General features: G+C 36.8%; 1 protein-coding gene across 2 annotated transcripts in view; it reads left to right on the forward strand.

Annotated features, from left to right (window-relative positions):
- The window catches only part of HELZ (helicase with zinc finger), a 158,724-nt gene that overhangs the window by 130,026 nt on the left and 5,606 nt on the right, over window positions 1–23,092 (forward strand). For both annotated transcript variants that reach the window (XM_055326387.1, XM_055326397.1), the window contains exons 30-33: window positions 645–1,215; window positions 1,628–1,868; window positions 2,894–3,410; window positions 19,413–19,665. In XM_055326387.1, the coding sequence (XP_055182362.1) occupies window positions 645–1,215; window positions 1,628–1,868; window positions 2,894–3,410; window positions 19,413–19,665 (1,582 nt within the window). The remainder of the gene's footprint in view (window positions 1–644; window positions 1,216–1,627; window positions 1,869–2,893; window positions 3,411–19,412; window positions 19,666–23,092) is intronic.

Raw genomic sequence — 23,092 nt, forward strand, 5'->3', positions numbered from 1 at the left:
GTGCCAACCCTCACTATAAGCTCTTAAGGGTACAGACTAAGTCTTCTTACTGCCTTTTTAATCTCCAGCACAAGGTGCAGTGCCTTTGATAGGCTCTCAGTAAATGTATGGTGTAAGAATAAATGTCACTACCTAACAGTAAGAATTGACAAGTAAACGGTCATACAAAGTGATAAACTACTTACTTATTTGTTCACTTCAGAGTTGTTTAAATTGACACAAGTATTTTTTAAATTAATATAGATATGTTTGAAGAAAGAGATCTATAAAAACAATAAAATTGGAAGGAAAGGACACACTTTAATGATTTATATCAGAAGGAAGCAAAGGTTATCTTTCCGAGGAAGTAACTGTGAAATTAAAAATAATATTTTTAAAGGAATTAAAGTGGATATGTTAATAAGATGGTAGTATTTCTCCTTATGACTCAAATTTAATATGCCTTTTTCTGTTTCATCTTTTCTAATTTAAAAGATATTTATTCCCTCATTCGGTTGTCAAAAAGTGATTGACTGGGTACCCAGTCCTCAGCTGTGACTGATAAGAATGTATCCTATCCTGTAGATTTACTAGGGTGGGAAAAGGTAGATAGCCACAGGACCCAGATCTTCCATAGTTAAGAAAGACTTCTTATTTTTTTCTAGATTGATTTGGAATCAAATCCACAGAACAGAAGTCCTGAGTCGCGTCCTGGTGTTGTTTATCCCAATACCAAATTTCATCGCAAAGATAATCTCAACCCGAGACACATAAATCTTCCTCTCCCTGCTCCTCATGCGCAGTATGCAATTCCCAATCGTCATTTTCATCCCCTTCCACAGCTACCCAGACCACCGTTTCCAATTCCGCAGCAGCATGCCTTGCTAAATCAGCAGCAGAGTAATTTGCCTGAACAACCAAATCAGATGCCACCCCAACCAAATCAGGTAGTCCCACCACAGAATCCGTTGAACCAGCTGACTCAGCAGCCACCTCCTCAACTTTCTCCTGCCTATCAGGCAGGACCCAACAGTGCTTTCTTTAATAGTGCAGTTTCTCACCGACCACAGTCCCCTCCTGCAGAGCCTGTGATTCCTGAGCAGCAGCCCCCTCCCATGCTGCAAGAAGGCCACAGTCCTCTGCGAGCCATCGCGCAGCCTGGCCCCCTCCTTCCTTCACATCTGAATAACTTCACTGATGAGAACCCCCCAGGATTGCCTATAGGGGAGGCTTTAGGTAAGTTCTCCTGTCACTGCTGGATGTGACGAATTCAGAGATAATTTCCTTAAATTGACATGTACTGTGCAATATTAATTTGGGTCAGGATTGATTCAATTCTTCAAATCATGGCAGCAGAATTCAGTTGCTTTGTCTAACAGAATCTTGTTCCAAACACTATATAATATTAAGTATCTAGTTGATCCAACTTACAGGATTACATGGGTAAGAAAGAATCATCATCACCATTACCATGACTTTAGTTACTGGCAAATTTAGAATACATTTGCTTTCTCCAAAACCCAAGTTGTAGGCATGTCTTTTGTCTCTGTGAAGAAAATCTGGTTGAAAAAACTTGATTACTTGAAACCCCAAATTAACCTGAAACCCAAATGCATGAAAACTTAAATTCTTCCCCGATATTTTGCAGATCGTATGCACGGGAGTGTAGCTCTAGAAACACTAAGACAGCAGCAAGTGCGGTTACAGCAGTGGAATGAACATCACGCCTATCTCAGTCAGGGCAGTATTCCATACCCACACCATCACCATCCTCATCCTCACCTCCAGCATCTTCCTCAGCCACCCATCGGATTACATCAGCCACCAGTGAGAGCAGACTGGAAGCTCCCCAGCAGTGCTGAAGATGAAGCAGAAACAACAGACTCAAGGTATTTCTGCAGGGTAAAAATCACCTTGAAACATGACCCCCTTCCCCTCCCCACACACCCTGTTTTCTTTCTTCAGTGTTCTTTTAGCCTCAAGCTGGAATACTGTCCCAAAGAAATTGGATGCTGGCCTTCCAGGCACATGCTACACAGTTCTATCGATTGACTCTAAAATATAGAGAACCCATTTAGAAGTAACTGGTGCAAATCTGGGCATGGACAATCTGTTGTGGATTGAAAATTAATGTGTCCCCTTGCTTCGTGGCTCTCCTGAAAAAGAAATACCCTCACTGTGAGCATTTCTTTCATCCTCAGTAGTAATACAAGAAATGAATGGACACAGAAGTAAATTATTGGTTGAAAGTTAAAAATTATAGATTTATCATCAGTTTTTCCCCATTTGCACAGAATTCTATCTTCTTTTAACTACAGATGTTCATGAGTGTTCAGTCCTTATTCTAAACTTGTTTTTATAGCCGTGTCATTTGAATGGAATGAAGTATTTCCTAATCCCTGTGAACAAATTCCACCTTGATGGTGACTTTATAACAGCCATTTATCAAAGACATGTAGACACAAGGACAATTGTTTTTAATGCCAAGGGAAAAGAAGGAAATCAGGTACTTGGGCATATTTAGTATCTTCAACTCAGCATTTATTGGGTGTTACTGCTCACTTTTTTTTTTTTTTTAAAGATATTTAAGTTTTATTTGAGAGAGAGCCCATGCACACAAGTGAGGGGAGAAGCAGAGGGGGAGGGACAAGCAGACTCCTTGCTGAGTATGGAGCCTGACTCGGAGCTTGATCTCCCAACCCTGAGATCCTGAGCTGAAACCAAGAGTTGAATGCCCAACCGACTGAGCCTCCCAGGCACCCTTTAATGCTCACTTTTGGGATTAATTGGTATTAGTTCTAAAATGAAATATTCTGATTTTGTCTGTAAAAATTAACAAGTAGTTGACTAAAGCTCTCCTTGATATGACAGAGCTTTTGTTTTCTTTTCCTCATATTTCATCATCTTTATGTAGGTTTCAAGACTTAATCAGAGAACTATCTAATCGTGATCAAAGTGAAACACGGGAACTAGCTGAAATGCCACCACCTCAATCAAGACTTTTGCAATATAGACAAATTCAGACTAGGAGCCCACCAGCAGTCCCATCTCCCCCATCCAGCACAGACCACAGTAGCCACTTTTCTAACTTTAATGACAACAGCAGAGACATTGAAGTAGCCAACAACCCAGCATTTCCACAGCGCCTACCGCCCCAGATATTCAGCTCGCCTTTCTCGTTGCCATCTGAACACCTTGCCCCTCCTCCCTTGAAATACCTGGCACCTGATGGAGCATGGACTTTTGCTAACTTACAACAGAATCACCTAATGGGGCCAGGTTTTCCCTATGGCCTACCTCCCTTGCCTCACAGGCCACCGCAGAACCCTTTTGTACAAATACAGAATCATCAACATGCTATTGGTCAAGAGCCATTTCACCCATTGTCATCTCGAACAGTATCTTCTTCTTCGCTCCCTAGCTTAGAAGAGGTAAATGTCTTTCTTTTCCTTTTGGGATTAAATTCTTATGAAAAATACTAGTATTTATTGATTTGATGAGAAGAGAATTAAATAGTCTTTTGAAGGTAATCTTTTCCTGGAATTTATTTTAATTTCCACTCTTATTGTGGTATTTCAGGCTTTATAGAATGGTCATTATTGTTGAAACATGCCCCTTAGAGTATTTTATTGCTGTTTTGAAATATTTAACATCTGACTGACCTGAGGGGGCTCTTCCTTCAAGCAGCTTTTTGTTCTGTCTAATCTGGGCAAATGGTTTCTAGTGATTCATCTTTTCACTTAAGTTACATTTGTCAGTTATAAATGTGTTAATTAAGCTTTCCATAGATGTTGGCTATCTCAGCCAATGGTGAATTCCTAGTGCTATGCTTCCTCCTGGCTTCATCCTGGTGCTTTCTTAGCCTGGGGCAGTTGATACACTGCAATACTGATATCAATACTGATACAGAATGGACAGTGTATTTAACCTAGAATTGACTCGGCTCAACTAGGCATTTTAAGGTAAACTGGATTTTTAGCTTAAAATATGTAGGTATTTGTAAAGAGCATCTCTATGGACCTTCACTGATAAGAAAATCTCAGTAATTCCAGGTTATAAAACTTCCAAAATGGTACCATTGATGTAAACTATAAAAATGTTGTCTAGCTGGTCCCCTTAAGCTTGCAGTGATTAAAGATGAGAATGTAGAAAGTTGATTGTGGTCATTATCAATCACAAATGTCTTTTTATTAAAACAGGATAAACATTTCCAATTTTGATACATGAAAGATATCTTTTTGACATTAGCTTCATTTTGGCAGTTCCTTGTTGATTTCTAAAGGCTTTAAAAATGATTCACGTGTTTAGCAAATTTTCTGCTGTACATGCTGATTAAAAAGTCATTTCATAGGGATGGTTCTTTATCTTATTTGTAGAGTTTTGGAGGTAATTTGTTCACATTGTTCCAGTAGACATTGACTGGCTCATTTCATATAATAATTCTCACGAAAACAGCTTAATTGCCATCTTAGGCTCCTGATATCAATTGTAAGCATAAGATGAATTGGTATCTGTATATATGTATTGTAGGGATCTAGAAATTTGGAACCATACTTTTAAAGATTTGACCCATATCTGACATTATTTCAAGTTAATAATGGGAGGGCTTAACAGCTACATAGTAAGGTCATTTTCAGTTAAGTGATGTTTTCTGTGTTTATGTATTTCTGATAAAATTCATATAGCTTCATTATTTCAACCATTGAAAGTACTATTTAGTGGGTTTTAATATATGTACAATATTGTGTTGCAGTCGCCGCTCTATAATTCCAAGACATTGTTGTCAAACTGAGAGAAATGCCATAACCGTTAAGTAGTTGCTCCCTAATTCTCCCTGCCTCCAGCCCTTGACAACCAATAATCTACTTTCTGTCTCTATGGAGACATTTCATATAACTGGAATCATTCAAAATGTGGCCTTTTGAGTCTGGCTTCTTTCCTTTAGCATAATGTTTTCGAAGCTTACGCACTTTGTAGCATATGTTAGTACTTCATTTCTGTTTATGGCTGAGTAATACTCCATTGTATGGATATACTACAATTTGTTTATCTCTTCATCAATTGATGGATATTTGGGTTGTTTCCATTATTTTGCTGTTATGAATAATGCAGCTGAACAAGTTTTTGTGGATAAGGATATGTTTTGTTCTCTTGGTTAACTTTGTACCTGAAATGACCTTGAGTCATGTGGTAACTCTATGTTTGACTTTTTGAGGAGCTGCCAAGCTGTATTTCCACAGTGCCTTCTACGATTTTACATTCCCAGTAGTGATGTATGGGGGTTCTAATATCTCCTTTTTTTAAAAAGAAATTGTAGCCATTTAGTGGGTATAGAGTAGTATCTCTTTGTGGTTTTGATAGGCATTTCTCTAGTGAGTATAATGATGTTGAGCATTACTTCATGTGGTTATAGGCCACTTGTGTATCTTCTTTGGAGAAATGTCCATTCAGATCCTTTGCCCATTTAAAAATAATGGTTGCCTTTTCATTGCAGAGCTATAAGAGGTTTTAAATATATTCTGGATGCTAGATTGTTATCACATACATGATTTGTCATATTTTCTCCTTCAGTGGGTTGTCTTTTCACCTCCTTAATAAAGTATCCTTTGAGGCACAAAAGTTTCTCATTTGAATAAAGTCCGATTTATCTGTTATTTGTTGTTGTCGCTGCTGTTACTGTGCTTTCAGTGTCATACCTGAGAAACTGTTGCTTAATCCAGGGTCATGAGATGTACATTTACCTTTCTCAGTTTTATAGTTTTAGTTTTTAGATTGAGTTCTTTAATCCATGCTGAGTTAATTTTTGTGTATTATATGAGATAGTGTAACATTCATTATTTTGCATGTTGGTTATCCAGTTTTCTTTCTCCATTGAATGGTCTTGGTGGCATCCTTGTCAAAAATCAATTGACCAGAGATGTATGGGATTATCTGTAGGCTTTCAATTCTATTCAGTATTGTCTATGTCCTTATGCTCTACCACACTATCTTGTATACTGTATCTTTGTAGTGAGTTTGTAATTGGAAGTATGAGTTTTGTAGTTTGTTATTTTTCAAGATTGGCCATTCTAGGTCTTTTGAATTTCCATATGAAATTTAGGATCAGTTTTTCAATTTCTGTAAACAAAAACAAAAAAACTTGAGATTTTAAAAGGGATTGCTTTAAATCTGTAGGTTAATTTGAGGAGTATTATCATCTTAACAATATTAAAGTCTTCTGGCACCTGAACATGAGATATCTTTACATTTATTTAAGTCCTTTAAAATTTTTAACAGCATTTTATAATTTTCCAAGTACAAGTCTTACACTTCTTTTGTTAAATTTATCCTGAAGTATTTTATTCATTTTCCTGCTGTTGAAATGAAATGAAAAAAAATGAAATTTTTTGGACTGTTCATTATTAATGTGCAGAAATACAATTAATTACATATTTATTGTATATCTACAAATTTACTGACCTATTAGTTAGCTCTAATAGATATTTTTTGTAGATACCATGGGGTTTTTTCATATAGAAGAAAATGTTGTGGGCAGCCCGGGTGGCTCAGCGGTTTAGTGCTGCCTTCGGCCCAGTGCATGATCCTGGAGACCTGGGATCAAGTCCCACGTCAGGCTTCCTGCATGGAGCCTGCTTCTCCCTCTGCCTGTGTCTCTGCCTCTCTCTCTCTCTCTCTCTGTCTTTCATGAATTAATAAATAAAATCTTTTTTAAAAAAATGTCTGCAAATACATTTTTGTTCTTCCTTTCCAGTCTGGCTGCCTTTTATTTCTTTTTCTTGCCTAATTGCCCTGGCCAGAACATCTAGTATAATGTTTAGGGAACATATTTGGCAAATTAGAGAAAAGCAAGTGTATCTAGGGTGAGTTTTTCAAATTTCCTTGACTTTTCATTTCTGATTTCATTCCATTGTGGTTGGAGAAAACACTTTGTATAATATTAATCTTTTAAAATTTATTGAGACTTGTGCCCTAATATATGGTCTTTCTTGGAGAATGTTTCAGGTGCACTGGAGAAGCATAAGTATTTAGTTATTGTTGGGTAAAGTGTTCTTTAGTTATTTTAGGTCTGTTTGGTTTATATTGTTCAAATTTTCTGTTTCGTTTGGATCTCTGTCTAGGTTTTATATCTATTACAAGGTAGGGTATTGAAATCTCTAACTATTAATATTGGATCTTCTATTTCACCTTTTGACTTTTGTCAGTTTATGTTTCATGTATATTGGGGCTCTGTTGTTAGGTTTATATATATTTATAATTGTTATATCTTCTCGATGGATTGACATTTTTATCATTATATGATGTCCTCTTCTCTTATAACAATGTTTGTCTTCGAGAATTCTTTTTTCTGATGTTCAAATAGTCATCACAGGGGATCCCTGGGTGGCTCAGTGGTTTAACACCTGCCTTGGGCCCAGGGCGTGAACCTGGAGTCCGAATAGAGTCCCACATCTGGCTCCTTGCATGGAGCCTGCTTTTCCTTTGCCTGTTTCTCTGACTCTCTCTCTCTCTCTCTCATAAATGAATAAAATCTTAAAAAAAAAAAAATCACACACACAAATAAGCCACCATAGCTCTTTTTGTTAGTTTGTATGGAATGTCTTTTAGCATCCTTTTGCTATTATCATTTGTTTAGTGACTTCTCTTATCTGATTAAAAATAATTTTAAATTAATTTAAAAATTCTGAACTAATTTTTTAAAGTCTATGGTTGCCCTGTTTCCTCTGAAGTCTTTATACTGTTAGCTTAATGGTCAACTAATCATGCACAGAGATTTCTTAAGTGCTCAGGACTAAAAACATGGCTCAGTTTTTGCAGAGGCATCTATCTGTATGTGCGTTTAGGCTCACCTTCCACAGGCTGCCAGGCAGTTTACATCTTTGGTTTAGCCCTAACTTGCTGCTTCTGCAGAGCTTCCAGATCAACCAAAGGTGAGAACTTTCAGGTCTTTTCTGAGCCTGTGTGCAGGATGTTTTCAAAGCCCTTATTCCCTAGAGCATCTCATTCCTCAGCCTTTGCTCCAAAGCTTTTGGTTAATCTGCTGTTTGGTCCAACTGTTATGCATTGCCTCAGGCAGCAGTGACTAAAAACATTTGCATATAAATGTTTTTGATACAGCCCTATTAGCACTGATTGAGTTCTTAGACCAGATAGAGCTAGTGTTTTTGTTTATTTGTTTGTTTGTTTTTGATCCAGTCTTCCTGGGACCACCAGATATGTCACAACAAATCTTTATAGGTCTTTGAGAATGAGGCCTGTTCTGCTTCCTCTGGTTCTGATGCTGGAAATGCAAGATATTACTTGTATTCAAGGCCACCACTGAGCTGGAGAATAGGGGTTTGGGACTAGAGTAAGTTAAAATACCACAAGACTCACTAATCTTAGTGAATTTTCCCAGTTTTTTTCTTGATGAAATGCTCCTTTGGTTGCTGTAAGCTTTGGTTTCCCAAAGTTCAAGAAAGATGATGTTGACAGTTTTGCCAGTTTTTTTGTTGCTTTTATGAAGCAATGGACTTAGGACTTATTTACCTCCACCATTTGTACTGATAGCTCTTGTGATTTTTTTAAAAAAGATTTTTATTATTTATTTGAGAGTGCATGTGCACAGGTGAGCACAGGGGGCAGAGGGAGAGGGAGAAGCAGACTTCTGCAAGGGGGGTGGGGCTTGATCCCAGGACCCTGAGATATGACCTGAGCCACCCAGATATCCCTCTTGTAATGGGTTCTGTAAAGATTTGTACTTTACTAAATAATACTCAGTAGTGAATAATGTACTTTAATCTTGGATGTAGGGCAGCCCCGGTGGCTCAGCGATTTAGCACCACCTTCAGCCAGGGGCGTGATCCTGGAGACCCGGGATCGAGTCCCATGGCAGGCTCCCTGCATGGAGCCTGCTTCTCCCTCTGCCCGTGTCTCTGCCTCTTTGTCTCTCTCTTTGTCTCTCATCAATCAATAAATAAAATCTTAAAAAAAAAAAAATCTTGGATGTATTTAAATATTCCTTAGTTTTGGAATTTAAGTTCTCTGTATCTTTAAGCTGTTAACATTTGATATTACCATTTAGCTGTGTGTGAATAAGTACCTTCAACTGTCACTGGGTCCTTAGAGTGAAATTACTTTTGCAGAAACATTTGGTCACCTTTATCTCGATGCACAAGATTCTCTAACAGTGACTAACCTGCACTGAAAAAATACTTTGACACGGAAAATACTATTTTTTCCACATTGTGGAGTTTGACGTTTTCAGGTGCATTGGGATAATTTTTATGTGTTATGTAGTGCAAAATAATTTTGTATGAATCATCTCACAGAATGAAAAGTTGTGTTTGCTGTTTATTTCCAGCCTTTTAAAATATTTTTTTAACATTAACAATGCAGAAAAATGCCTTATTTCCTTCTGTACTGTGAATTCTTTTATTACTAGAAACCTTGGTAGGTTAATCTTATGTGGGATGAAAGCATCTTGATGTTAGCTTAATGGTTACTTGAACAGAGGTGGTTTTCATATTCTATTTAATTAATATTTTCTTTTTTATAATAATTTCAGGGTTTTTTGACAAATGAAATACATGGTCAGCATGAAAAATGTAGCAGCTAGAGAAATTATTTCTAATCCCACTATGCAAAGATAGCTACTGTAACATGTGGTTTTTCCATAGCATTCATAGGGATGAACATGTGATTTCATAGCATTTATAAATATGATCATTTGGTTGATTACTTGTTGGGAAAACTTGAAATAACCCCCCCCCCCCCCCCAATTTCGGGCTCAATTATATCACTCCATCAAGCCTTTCTATCCACCAGGTTGAGGTGCTTAAATGGGATCTTGATCCTATTCTGTAACAGTTTTTGCTACTTAAAAATTTTTAGAGTATTCTCACTTCTTACTTAGATGTTTAAAGCTTAAATCTATGGGTTTTCCTTACCTCACTTAAATACAGCAAAGGCCCTTGGCCTTCAGCTGTTGGGATGAGGCTGCGGCACTTTGCTGTAGCAGGGGTGTCAGCAACCTCTTCCACTTCTAGTTCTTTTTTTTTTTTTTTTTTTTTAAACACTTCTAGTTCTTTTTGATGCTAGGAAGAGGAGGGGAACAGAGGGCAAAGGTCCCATCCTTACCCTGCGCTAGGTTACAGACCATTTCTGGTTGGAAATAGAGTGATTAATTTTTCCGATTTGATTTCAAATTTCAGTGTAAGCTTGGGATTATGATTTATTGTTTTTCTAGATATTTAGCCAGTTGTCTTCATACTTGTTAAATTACTCAATTCTCACTGAATAGAATAGTAGCTTTCTTATCAAATACTAAATTCTTTTATAATAGCACTATATCATACTTGGATTTCAGCTAACTGCTGTGGGGGTGGGGAGAGACGAAATGTAAAGGGAAACAATAGAAGTTAATTCTTGACTTTGGAGCTTCCAGGGGTTCAGTTTCTAGTAATTTTGGCATGATTCACAAATTTTTCAAGGGTAATTTTTTCTGTATGAGATTTTCCATTTTGTATGACAACTTTATAATTTAACTTCTGAGTAAGATGCCATTCTTCAGTATATACTCAGATCTGTTTCCAACTTTCGATTTTTCTCCATCTAGCTATATGTTTCTATACCCGAGTTGCACTATTTTAATTTTTGAGGCTTTGTAGTATTTTAATTTGATAGTATAAAGTTTCCCTTACTGCATTTTTTTTTTCCTTCCAGGGGTGGTAAGAAGAAGAGAGGAGAGGTATTTGTTGGTTTTTCTACCACAAGTTGAGTGGTACCTTTGTGAACTCTTTCCCCCCCCCCCCCATACTGTCCCCCACTCCCAAAGAAAAACCTGTCTTTGGTTTTCTTTTTTCTTTTTTCTTTTCTTTTCCTTTTTTTTTTTTTTTTTGAATTACATCAAATGTGTAACTTAAATTAGGGGAAATTTTTTCTTTACAAATATCTTAAACCTCTCATTTAGGAACCTGGTATTCAGCATTTTAATTTTTCCCCCCTACCTCTCTCCCTCCCTTCCTTTTTTTATTTTCTGAATGTTCCTCTGTAAAATTCTGTAGCAGCTTCATTACTGGTTAAATTTATGTTGATTGTTCCTTGTTTTTTTTTATTTTTTTATTTTTTTTATGAATGGAGCCTTTTTTTCCCTATTATACTTTCCAGTTACTTTATCTTGAGAGACAAATCCTCATTCTTTTTAAGCAAAAAACTTTCTTTTAACATAGAGCCAGCAATACTGATCCTGATACAGAACAAATGTTGCCAGTTAGGATATGCTTCACCTTGAAGTAGTTTGATTAAAAGCACTTATGACTAATATGTGGAAAGTTCTTTTTTAAAGCTTCACTGGAAAAGTCTCAGAATTTGAAACTGCATGCTTTTGTGTTGCAGTGGTGGTATTGCTGTCATGGTCTTCCAATTAGATTGGATGCTTAGAGGTGCTCATCTTGACTGGCTTTCAGTAAACCAACATTTACCAATGCCATCTTAGACCCTTTCATGTAAGCCTCTGTGATGAATCTGCTTTGAAATATCTCGTCTTATGTGTTGGTTTTTGAACAAAGACACTGTTGACTCATCCAGTAGGTTTCATTTTTTTTCCTTCAAAGAGCTCTAGTTTTGAAGTTAGTTGCAGTTTTGATTTTAGTGTTGTCTGATTATCCCACACTTCCCAAATTCCCTTCTTTAGTGCAACAGATTGTTCAAATGTAGCTTGAAGATTATATTCATGGCTGATTGACATATTCTGCCTGTTTTGACTTTAGAAGTGGGTGAGGATAGCTTGTGACTTATGTTGTGTAACCAGGTGGTACTAGTGTGGTCTTCTCAGAGGAATCATTAATGTATGGTATCTAATAAACCATCTGACTGACGCACATAACAGAGACTGTGATCAACAGATTAATAAATTAGATCTCTATTCATGCTTAAATTATCAAAGCTAATCATTTAAATGAGATGTTCTATTTTGATGAAAGTTTCTGGCACCATAGTTAATGACACTTGGAATTTTCACTAGAGCATTTAGCTCTTCCTTAGTGATTAGCTTTGATAGTATAATTATAAATAGAGCCCTAATTAACATAGTTGTGACCTTTCCCCCAGTTATTTATTTATACTTATACTTTTGAAATTTTAGCATTATATTTTGATATTTAGAAAGATATGTTAGCACTAGCCTTATTAGAAAATGACGATCATTATGTTTAATAACGTAACAATTTCACAGCTTAGCCTAAAGAATATTTATAAACACAAGCATACATGGATATGATAATGAACCTAGAAGTAAGGATCTCTGACAGAGTGAAATGACCCGTTAAGCAATGAATAATTAAATTATTTTAGACCCGAGGACTCTGAAATGAAACCAGAGTGTCAGACATTGATTGGGGAGTGTCAGACGTTGATTGGGCTGCCATCTGAAGTAAAAGAACAATCTGATTGGCAGGACATAGTTGGAAAAGGAAGAGTCTCTTCATGAAAGAAACAGAACTGTGTAAAACAATAGGAAACAAAATGTGATCAAGAAATAAGGACAAAGTATGGTTTATATTTTTAAACAGCCTAGGGGCCCACAGGGCTCACATATAAGTATAGGAAACACAAAGGGTATTCTCTGTTGGAAATATCTTTCTTTTGCAGACAAGGGACCTTTTTCTGAAATTTATAGTTGTGGGCCCTTGTCTTTCAATGTAAATTTCATAGAAATTTCCCTGTGGGAAAAAAAAATCTGAAATTTTAAACTCATTGCATTTTATTACTGTATAGTTTTTTGAATTTAAATAACTTAAATAGGCTTGTATGTGATACCACATTTTAATTGTTTTAGCAGATCAAATTTTTGATGATTGTTAAAGTTGTTAATGGATTATGTTTGGACATTTTAATAAAAAAGAGTTAAGGGGGCCTGGGTGACTCAGTCAGTTGGGCGTCCAACTCTTGATCCTAGTTTATGTCTTGCGTTCAAGTCCCACTGGGCTTCATGCTGAGCATAGAGCCTACTTTAAAAAGAAGTTAAAATAAATTTTCATTGGCAAAGACTCTGATTTATTGAAAACTCTTTAAAAAACAGAACTTTGAAAGTAGTTGAAGCCTTAAGATCATTTATTCTTACTCCTCCTTTTTAAAGGAGCCTGAGGTACCAAGATGTTCAGGGACTTGCAGCTTAAGCAGTTTTACTAATTAAAGTGGAGCTGAGTCTCCCGATTCCCAGTCCTACTATGTTTCACACAGTTCTCCAGCTTTTTATGCCATCAGTAAGGTTTCTTCCTGGAAAATGAGAAGTGATGGCAATTTGGGGGGTTGGGGATACCAAATTGTGTTCCTGGGACCAAAGAATTAAATCTTCAGATGTATAAAGTTTTCATTTTTGGTGGGAAGAGTTGAGGGGAGGGATGGTTCATTTTAGAATCTTTGATTTGTTTTTAGAATTCTTGATCCTTAAAAGCTGTCTGGTTCCAGCTGCTAAATGTTTGACTGTTCAAATGATTAATTCAGGAATCTCAAATACCAGAAAATTAACTATAAGGAATGTACTTCATATCTTAATGTTCTCTCTCTCTCTCTCTCTCTCTCCCTCCCTCTCTCTTTTTAGGGGGGGGGAGAGAATCTTTTTTTTTTTTTTTAATTTTTATTTATTTATGATAGTCACACAGAGAGAGAGAGAGAGGCAGAGACACAGGCAGAGGGAGAAGCAGGCTCCATGCACCAGGAGCCCGATGTGGGACTCGATCCCGGGTCTCCAGGATCGCGCCCTGGGCCAAAGGCAGGCGCCAAACCGCTGCGCCACCCAGGGATCCCTTTTTTTTTTTTTTTTTTTTAAGATTTTATTTATTTGAGCGAGAGAGTAGGAGCAAGTAATGGGAAGAGGAAGGAGGAATATGTGGACTCCGTGCTGAGTGCAGAGCCCAACACAGGTCTCAATCCATGATTCTGAGATCATAATCTGAACCGAAATCAAGAGTTGAGATGCTTAACCAACTGAGGCATGCAGGCACCCCAATTTCTCAGTGTCCTTTAAATGTAAAACAAAAATTCTCTGGCATTGCCTTGTTTTTTAAAGCTGGAGCATTTATTTAATTATGATAATTATGATTCTTAAGAGAAAGTGCAAATAGTTATGAGTTGAAGACAAACTTCACATGTAAAGTACAGAGTGAGACCTACTATTCCCTGCACAGACTTTCATTTAACCCCCCAGTCTTATCCCTTCACTAACCATGGTAGCTGGTGTTTCTGAGGCTTGAGCCTCTGTGGAATTCTGTGGGGTGGATTGGTTCCCGTCTTAGTTTGTAGTTGTAACTCCATTCTTCTTCCACAGACATCATTCCTCCACTGAGTCTTTGTGTCTTCCAGAAATAATGTCCCTTATTGATGGCTAGTCATTGATCTTGATTGTTGTAGATCTTTTATATTCATTTATTATAATTTTAGTGGAGTCTTGGGCCAGTCTCCACTAGTAACTGGGAATCATACTTTTCAAAAAATACTGCTTTATCATTTGTCAAGTACTTTTCAGTAGATTACATCACATGAACCCATAGACATTATTGTTGCAAACTATAGTTTATCCATCACATTTTGTCTAGTTTGCTAATATTGTTTTTAATCTAACAGGGATACTCCTCTCTTCCCTCCTTTCTAGTTTCTTTCTTTCTGGGTAGCTCTCTACTCTCTATGAAACATTGCTTTAAACATAAGATGATAACCTAAATTGAAGTAAGTTAGTAGAGCCCAAGAGTGCTTTACAGTCACAAATTTCTTCAAATCTTAAGAAAATTATATAGAAAATATGGTATTCAACTTTCAGTATTTTATTTTATTTTATTTTAATATTTTATTTATTTATTCATAGGGACACAGCTAGAGAGAGAGGCAGAGACACAGGCAGAGGGAGAAGCAGGCACCATGCAGAGAGCCTGACGTGGGACTCGATCCCAGGTCTCCAGGATCACGCCCTGGGCTGCAGGTGGCGCTAAACCACTGCGCCACCGGGGCTGCCCCAACTTTCAGTATTTTAATTCTTTGTTAGATATTTACTGGCTGTCAAAAAAATGGAATCGGGCAGCCCAGGTGGCTCAGCGGTTTAGCACTGCCTTCAGCCCAGGGCGTGCTCCTGGAGACCCGGGATCAAGTCCCATGTCGGGCTCCCTGCGTGGAACCTGCTTCTCCCTCTGCCTGTGTCTCTGCCTCTCTCTCTCTCTCTCTCTCTCTCTCTCTCTGTGTCTCTCATGAATAAATAAATTTCAAAAAAAAAGAACCTAATATATTAAAGAAAAAAAAAAGAAATGGAATTTGTAGTTTAAAAACCTTCCAAAGAAGAAACCTTCAGGCCTAGCTCACTGTTGAATTCCCCCAAACGTATTAAAAAAAGAAATACCACCAATTTACACAATCTCTTCCAAAAGAATAGAAAAGAAGGGAAGGAATACATTTGATACCAAAACCAGACAAAGATAGTATAAGGACCGATATTTGTGAACATCAACACAAATATCCTCAACAAAACTTTAGCAACTTGAATTCAGCAATATATATATATTTCGTCAGGTCTTATTCCTGCTCTGGGCCAGTCGGCACATGATGCCTACTTAAATCTCCAGCCCGTGAGAGTGGGGGCCACAGAATGCAAAACTGATTCGGTATTTGAAAATAAATCAGTATAATCTACCATACTGTCTAAAGAGAACAATCTATCAAGAGATACACTCCCCTCCCAAAGAACCCCACAAAACCACATATATTTGATACAATAGAATATCCATGATGCATAAGAGCTCTTAGAAAACAGAAATAGAAGGGAAATTCATCAACCTGTTGAAGAGCACCTATAAAAATCCCACCAATGCCATCATACTTAATGGCAGAGACTGAATGCTTTCTCAGTAAGACTAGGAATAAGGTAAATTGTCCACTTTCAACACTTCTATTCAACATTGTACTGGAAATCTTAGCCAAAGCAGTATGGCAAGAAAAAGGAATAAAAGGCATAGGGTTTGCAAAGGAAGACATAAAACTCCCCCTATTCAAAGATGATATGATTAGCAAGGTAGGAAAGCCCAAGGAATCCATCCAGAAAACAAACCAACAAAAATCCTAGGACTAATATGAATATAGCAAAATTTCAGAATATAGAGACAACACACACAAATCAATTTAATTTTTACATACTAGCATTGTATAATTAGAAACCAAAGTGTACAAGCCAATACCATTTACAGTAGTTCAAGTGAGATACTTAGGCATAAATCTAACAAGAACCGCACAGATCTGTATGCTGAAAACTACGGAACTGCTAAAATGTAGTTTATTTGCATTTTTTTTTCAGTTGTCAATATTTCTCTGCCTTTGGTCAAATTCCTTTGATTCTAAAGTAGTGAATCATATTTTCATGCATTACCTTCATCTATGTTGTATGAAATAGATGAGCCTGTAGACCTTTAAAAAGAATTTCAAATTTTCGTTCTCTTCCTGACATAAAGGATCAGTCATATTTATGATGTGATTTGAAGTTGAATTTCATATTTCATCTGCACATTCATCTTTGTTAATAGCTGCTTAGGAACTATTATAATAAATATGTTATACAACACTTCCACAGTTCCTGCTATGCATGTCAACTGTGATTTTTTTTTTTTTTTTTGGATTTCAGTTGAACAATACAAATGATATTTTCTAAAAAGCTTAATTGACTATTGAATATCAGCTTTCTGTCCCTTCTGATTTTTAGTTTCCCTCATTTAAACTTTGTGGTTTATATATCTATTCATTGTAAAAAGGTATTTGTTTATACTACCAGCATTCCTATGCTTAGTATTTAATGAGAAAAGGTTTATAAAGTTAATGCCTGAAATTTATATGAATATATTTAGTGTTCTGTATCACCAGGGGATTTGATTATCATAACCTGTTCTTTCTGAGGCCTTAACAGATGTTAGTTTTGTACCTTCATATTCACACGTAAAGACTTTAGAATATGATTTCCCGCAGATTGTGACTGGGCTTATTACTAAACACTCAGGGCATGGTAATAAAAAGAAACACTTCATTTTGATTCTAGGAGCTGATGATCTTCATAACAAACCTTGATAATAAAAGACACACGACACAAGCTCTTGTGATCAGTCATTCAAGGATTGCCTAGCCCTAGAGAATATAAAGCAGTTTAGAAAGGTTGGTTATTTTACTCAACACCATAATTTAATGTCCTAGACAAAGAAATTTTAAATATGCTGATTAAATTCACAGTTGACAGGATGGCTAATATTCTAGAAAAGCAGAATCAAATTCAGAATGATCTTGATCATTGAAAACATTCTTTTAAAGCAGAGGAAAATTAAAGGTGAATTTTGATATTATACTTAGAGACAGAAGAGCATTAAAAAAAGAACTAGGTAGATGGAAGTATTATCTCTTGCCCTCCTCAACCAGTAACTAAAAGTTTGGAAATGAAGAAACAACCTGAACACTCATTGTTTAATACGGAAAAATTTGCTCTTTTCCCATCCTTTCCTGCCTTTCTGAACAGGGACAGGCAGTCCAGACCCATTCCCTCCCCTGCATTATATTACTAATGGTTCATCTGGGATGATTTTACCCTCACAGTGCTTATACCCACAATTTCCTCTGTTCAGTTGGCCTGACATTTTCAGTTTGTGCTGTTTTATATTCCAGCAGACATCTTGCTATTAGTGTGCTAATTCATCTCTCTCTTTCCTTTGTAATCTAATCTCCAGTTCCTGATTTCCAATTATTGCTAACAGCAATGGTAAAAGAAAGATTCCTCAGAATCAAAATGATCACAAACCGAATAGTATATCTGTTATTATTGGGGAGGAGGGTAAGGGGTGCAAAAAAAAGTCTATTTCATTCCATCATTTAAGATCTATGTGGAATCTTATCTTTATATGTTGTATTATAGTACTTGTATGACAACAAACCCTTTCTGTGTGTCAGGAACAGTTCTCAATGCTATCTATACATGCTGAACTCATTTAATTCTTACCACAATCCTAAGAGGTAGGTCCTGTCGATAGTGAAGCTACACTTTACAAAGCTCCCAAGAGGTTAGGTCAGTTGCCCAGGTGACATTGCTGGTTGGTAAAAGGCAGCCTGAAGTCGAACCTGGATAGTCTGGCTCTAGACTGAGGCTGCATACCTAACTGCTCCTCATACTGCCTTGTTACTAGAATGGAGGCCAAATATCAGTTACAGCAATCAGGCAGGAAGAAATTGGAGAGTATGTAGGGAATAGCAAAAAATCTTGAAGTGGTTGACTGATGGCTCTTGTTGAAAGGATTAAAGATAGCTGGGGTGTACAGTTTAAGGAGGAGAAAATACAAGAAGTAAGTTAATTGGGTTTCAAATGTATAAAGGATTTTTTTTTTTTTTAAGAGAGAGAGAACAAGAGCGCAACAGGAGGAAAGAAGGAGAGAGAGAGAATCTCCCTTCATGGGGCTCAGTCTCATGATCCTAAGATCATGACCTGAGCCGAAACCAAGAGTTGGATGCTTAACCAACTGAGCTACCCCGGTGCTGTAAAGGATTTTTTAAATAAATATTTTATTTACTTGAGAGAAAGAGAGAGAGAACGAGAGAATGCACATATATGAGCATGGGGGAGGGACAGAGGGAGAGGAATAAGCAGGCTTCTCATTGAGCAGGGAGTCTGATGGGGCACTTGATCCCAGGAATCGGAGATCATGGTCTTAGCCGAATGTAGATGCTTAACTGACTGAGTCATCCAGGTGCCCCTAAGAGTTTTTATTTAGCTATTTATTTATTTATTTATTTATTTATTTATTTATTTATTTATTTATTTGAAAATAATGTTCTGTGTCAGTTGAAAATTGTGTGAAAGGAGGCACTCACAGTGGAGCCCAATTAGGAGCACTTCATGTTGGGCTGAAGGAGTGTCATGTCCTGCCATCAAGTCTAAGGAATAATAAATAGGGAGACTGAAGATTTGGCACAAGAGAGAAGTCAGGAATGGGTTATTGTTCATGGTGGCTATAGTTCAATTGACTGTGACTGTAATTTCCCCCATTTAATTTTGAGCAGATATGTTTCTTCATTCTTAATCTGATGTTACCTAAGATGGCAATAGAGTTTTAGAACTGAAGAAAGGTAGTTCAGCTCCGTACCTTACAGACAAGAAAACAGAATTAGAAATTATTATTTTATTTTTTCAGAAATCAGAAATTAGACATGTGTTGTCATAGGACTGCCAGCTAAGGGCCAGAACTGAGTTTTGAACCCAGTGTTCAGTTCTTCTGAACACTGTGTCCAGAGCTCACGCTGCTTTTTGGGGCCACGTGGTGGGAAGAGGTCATAGTCACAGCGAAGAGTATTTTGAGACTTGCCGTTTAATACAGTGAGATTACTGTGTACCAGAGGGGGAGGGGGTGTAAGTTTCACTGATTTATGAAATGTCCTTTTTCTCTGTGTAGTATGAACCCAGAGGACCTGGTCGGCCCTTGTACCAAAGAAGAATCTCATCTAGCTCAGTCCAGCCTTGTTCTGAAGAAGTAAGCACTCCTCAAGACAGTCTTGCTCAGTGTAAAGAACTTCAGGACCATAATAATCCGTCTTCTTTCAACTTTTCATCCCCGGAGTCCTGGGTAAACACCACCTCATCTACCCCCTATCAGAACATTCCGTGTAATGGATCCAGCAGGACAGCTCAGCCCAGAGAGTTGATAGGTAAGACTGAGTTAGTGGGTTATTAAAACTGCAGTTTTAACTACTCATCTCCTAGGTATTTATGGAAGTTTTTCTTCTGCTTTTTCCACCCTCATTTACATTATCGTCTTTGAATAATATTTAATGTTCATAGCTCATAGGTGTGTCAGGTATACAGTGTGAATTTAGGACTATATTGAGTCCATAATTATGGTCTGGAAGAGAAGCAGATCTTTCTCTGGGAGCTCATCAATTTGATCAGTTTGACCTGTGAATGAATGAAAGAAGTAATGGAATTTAAAGTGTATTTCTAAATAGAATCACCTTTCCTTGGGAAATACTTGTTTTCTGGCTTTTGATTCCCCCTCGCTCCCTACCCCCTGCCCCAGGATTAGGGGTGGGAGGAATTGGTTGGGTCAACATTAGTTTTCAAGAATTTTTTGGCAATAAAGCCATTGACAGTTTGCTACACAACAGAGAACATTAGTTTTCAAGAATTTTTTGGCAATAAAGCCATTGACAGTTTGCTACACAACAGAGAAACCAATAAAGTCCAACATTTTGAGATTTAGAAATCTTGCATTTATTCCTTATTTTCTAATGAACTGTGAAATCCAAGTCTAAAGAGGGAAAAAAAAGGCATAGAAAAGCATTGGAATGGACAGGACCATATAGTGTATTGTTCAGTGGGAAGTCTAAAGTCTCTAGCCTTGAACACAAATAAATGCACTTTTATCTTTTCTCTGTTCCCTCTTTTTTTATATTAAATGTAAGGAAACAAATGATACTATTTGAGTTCTCCAACCTATAGCCTTCTCTTTGTAGGCTGTAGACATTGATCTGTGTGAACAGGCCTGTGATCTTTGTTGGATGAATTTCTGCCCTGGTGGCATCAACCATTGTATTTGAATTTAATTTTGTTCATCTTTAGAATGTGAATCTATTGTTTCTGTAACTGGCCCATTTTTGAGTATGTGCCATATAAGCATATTTTTAGAACAATAGACATAGTAGGACAAAAGCTTTAAAAAGATTTTGGTTTTGTTTCCTGGCAAAGACATTGTCATTTTAATTTTTAAACATTCATTAATAGCTGCTGAATTTTTCCTGGGATTGCTATGTCATTTTAAAGGTCTGACATACATAGACTCATATTATCCTACCTGAATTTCTTGAGAAACATCTCAATTGCAAATCAGTGATAAGAATTTGTTAATTTTTAGTTGTTTTATTATAATTTATTTTTATTATAATCGATTTATTTTTATTTAGAAATTTTTAAAGATTTAAACCCAATGCAGTTAACATATATTGTATTATTAGTTTCAGGGGTAGAATTCAGTGACTCATCACTTGGATACAACACCCAGTGCTCATTACATCAAGTGCCCTCCTTAATGCCCATTACCCATTTAGCCCATTCCTCCACCCATCTCCCCTCCAGCAACCCTCGGTTTATTTCCTATAGTTAAAAGTCTCATGGTTTGCCTCCCTTCTCTGTTTTTATCTGTTTTTATCTTATTTTATTTTTCTTTTCCTTCCCTCATGTTCATCTGCTTTGTTTCTTAAATCCACGTATGAGTGAAATCATATAGTATTTGTCTTTCTCTGCCTTATTTCGCTTAGTATAATACCCTCTAGTTCTATCCATGTTGTCGCAAATGGCAAGATTTTTTTCTTTTTGATGGCTGAGTAATTATTATAATTTATTTTAAAGACAATATCCCTTCTTGTATTTTTTCCACCTTAAATTTTAGGTTAACTTTTGTCCTTGGTAAATCAGTAAAAACCTGATTTGAACTGAAAAGATAGAAAGTTTCTAAATAACTGCCCAAAGCACATGTTAAATTATCTTATCCACAAATATCCAGTTATTATTTTGTCATTACTAGCAGACAAACTGTAGTATTCTTTAGTTTGAAAGTAACAGTTAAAAGTGTTAAAAAAAAATTAACTCAAGATGAGTATCCTGAAGCACAACTTCCTGTCTATCAGTATTTATTTATTTACTCATTTTTAGAGGAGTGCAGCCATTGCCAGTGAGGTGAATCAGAGGGAAAATAATCACCACATGGGAAACTTCTTTCTAGAGTTTGAGACTTCTTGAGTTGAAAAAAACCGTTTATATCATATTGATTTGGAATTTAAAAGTGGTCCTTGTGTCTGATGTGGCCATATTTTCTCCACAATTGAAAGCTTGGGAGCAGAGAACTGTGTCTTTGACCTTTTTGAACTTTGTTTCCTGTTTTGTCACTGATCACACTTCAACCTCTCGGTGAATGTCTGCTAAGTGAGGGGATAGCCAGTCTGGTTGCACTGCTCAGCCTTCACACCTGGTGATGCCCACCAGGGGACAATGCATACTTTATCAGACATTCTCTAATGTATGGATGAAAATTTAAGATTGGATAGAGATACATACTTTGAAAAATATCATTGGGTGTCAGTTTTAAAGGATAATTTCTCTTATCTGGAGAATATGTGGTAAGTCATATTGCAAGAGATATCCAATTAGGCATTAGGCTAAACTGCCTCTGGAGTTATTTTGGAAGTATTGATTATTTAGTTAAAAATACTTTAAGCTCTCATTATATTGTCATGAAAATGAGAGCATACTTAAATAGTAAATCTTAGTAAAGTAAATAAAAAAAGTGATTTTTTTTTTAAAAAATCTATTCATTCATGAGAGACACAGAGAGTGAGAGAGGGAGGCAGAGACACAGGCAGAGGGAGAAGCAGGCTCCTCGCAGGAAGCCTGACGTGGGACTCAATCCTGGGTCTCCAGGATCAGGCCCTGGACCGAAGGTGGCACTAAACTGCTGAGCCACCCGGGCTGCCCCCAAAATAGTAATTCTTGAACAATCAATAAAATGTTTATGTGTTATATTAGGCAGTACAGGTTACTATTATATGTTGAAATATTTTTTTTTGTTTCAATATAAGTTCTAGTTAACATATAGTATAATATTCATTTCAGGAGTAGAATTAGTGATTAATCATGAAATGTTTGTTAAACTAATGCTCTTAAAAGTAATTGTTTTGCATGGCACCTGGGTGACTCAGTTGGTTAAGTGTCTGCCTTTGGCTCAGGTGATGATCCAGAGTCCTGAGATGGAGTACATCGGGCTCCCTGCTCAATGAGGAGTCTATTTCTTCCTCTCCCTCTCCCTCTACCTGCTGTTCCCCTTGCTTGTACTCTCTCTCTCTCTCTCTCTCTCTGTCAAATGAATAAATAAAATCTGTTTAAAAGAAAAAAAAAAGAAAAGAAAAAAGTAATTGTTTCACAAAATCAGTGACACTTAGATGGACAAGTGAGAAATGTTCTAGAAAGACATTAGGTGGTTTAAACTAATTTTGAACAATTTTATGAATGTTTTTTTAAAAGATTTTATTTATTTTTAAAGAGAGAGCATGGGCACTCATGAGTGGGGGAGGGGTAGAGAGAGGA

Source organism: Nyctereutes procyonoides, unplaced genomic scaffold (assembly GCF_905146905.1).
Source record: "Nyctereutes procyonoides isolate TBG_1078 unplaced genomic scaffold, NYPRO_anot_genome, whole genome shotgun sequence".
Lineage (NCBI taxonomy): Eukaryota > Metazoa > Chordata > Mammalia > Carnivora > Canidae > Nyctereutes > Nyctereutes procyonoides.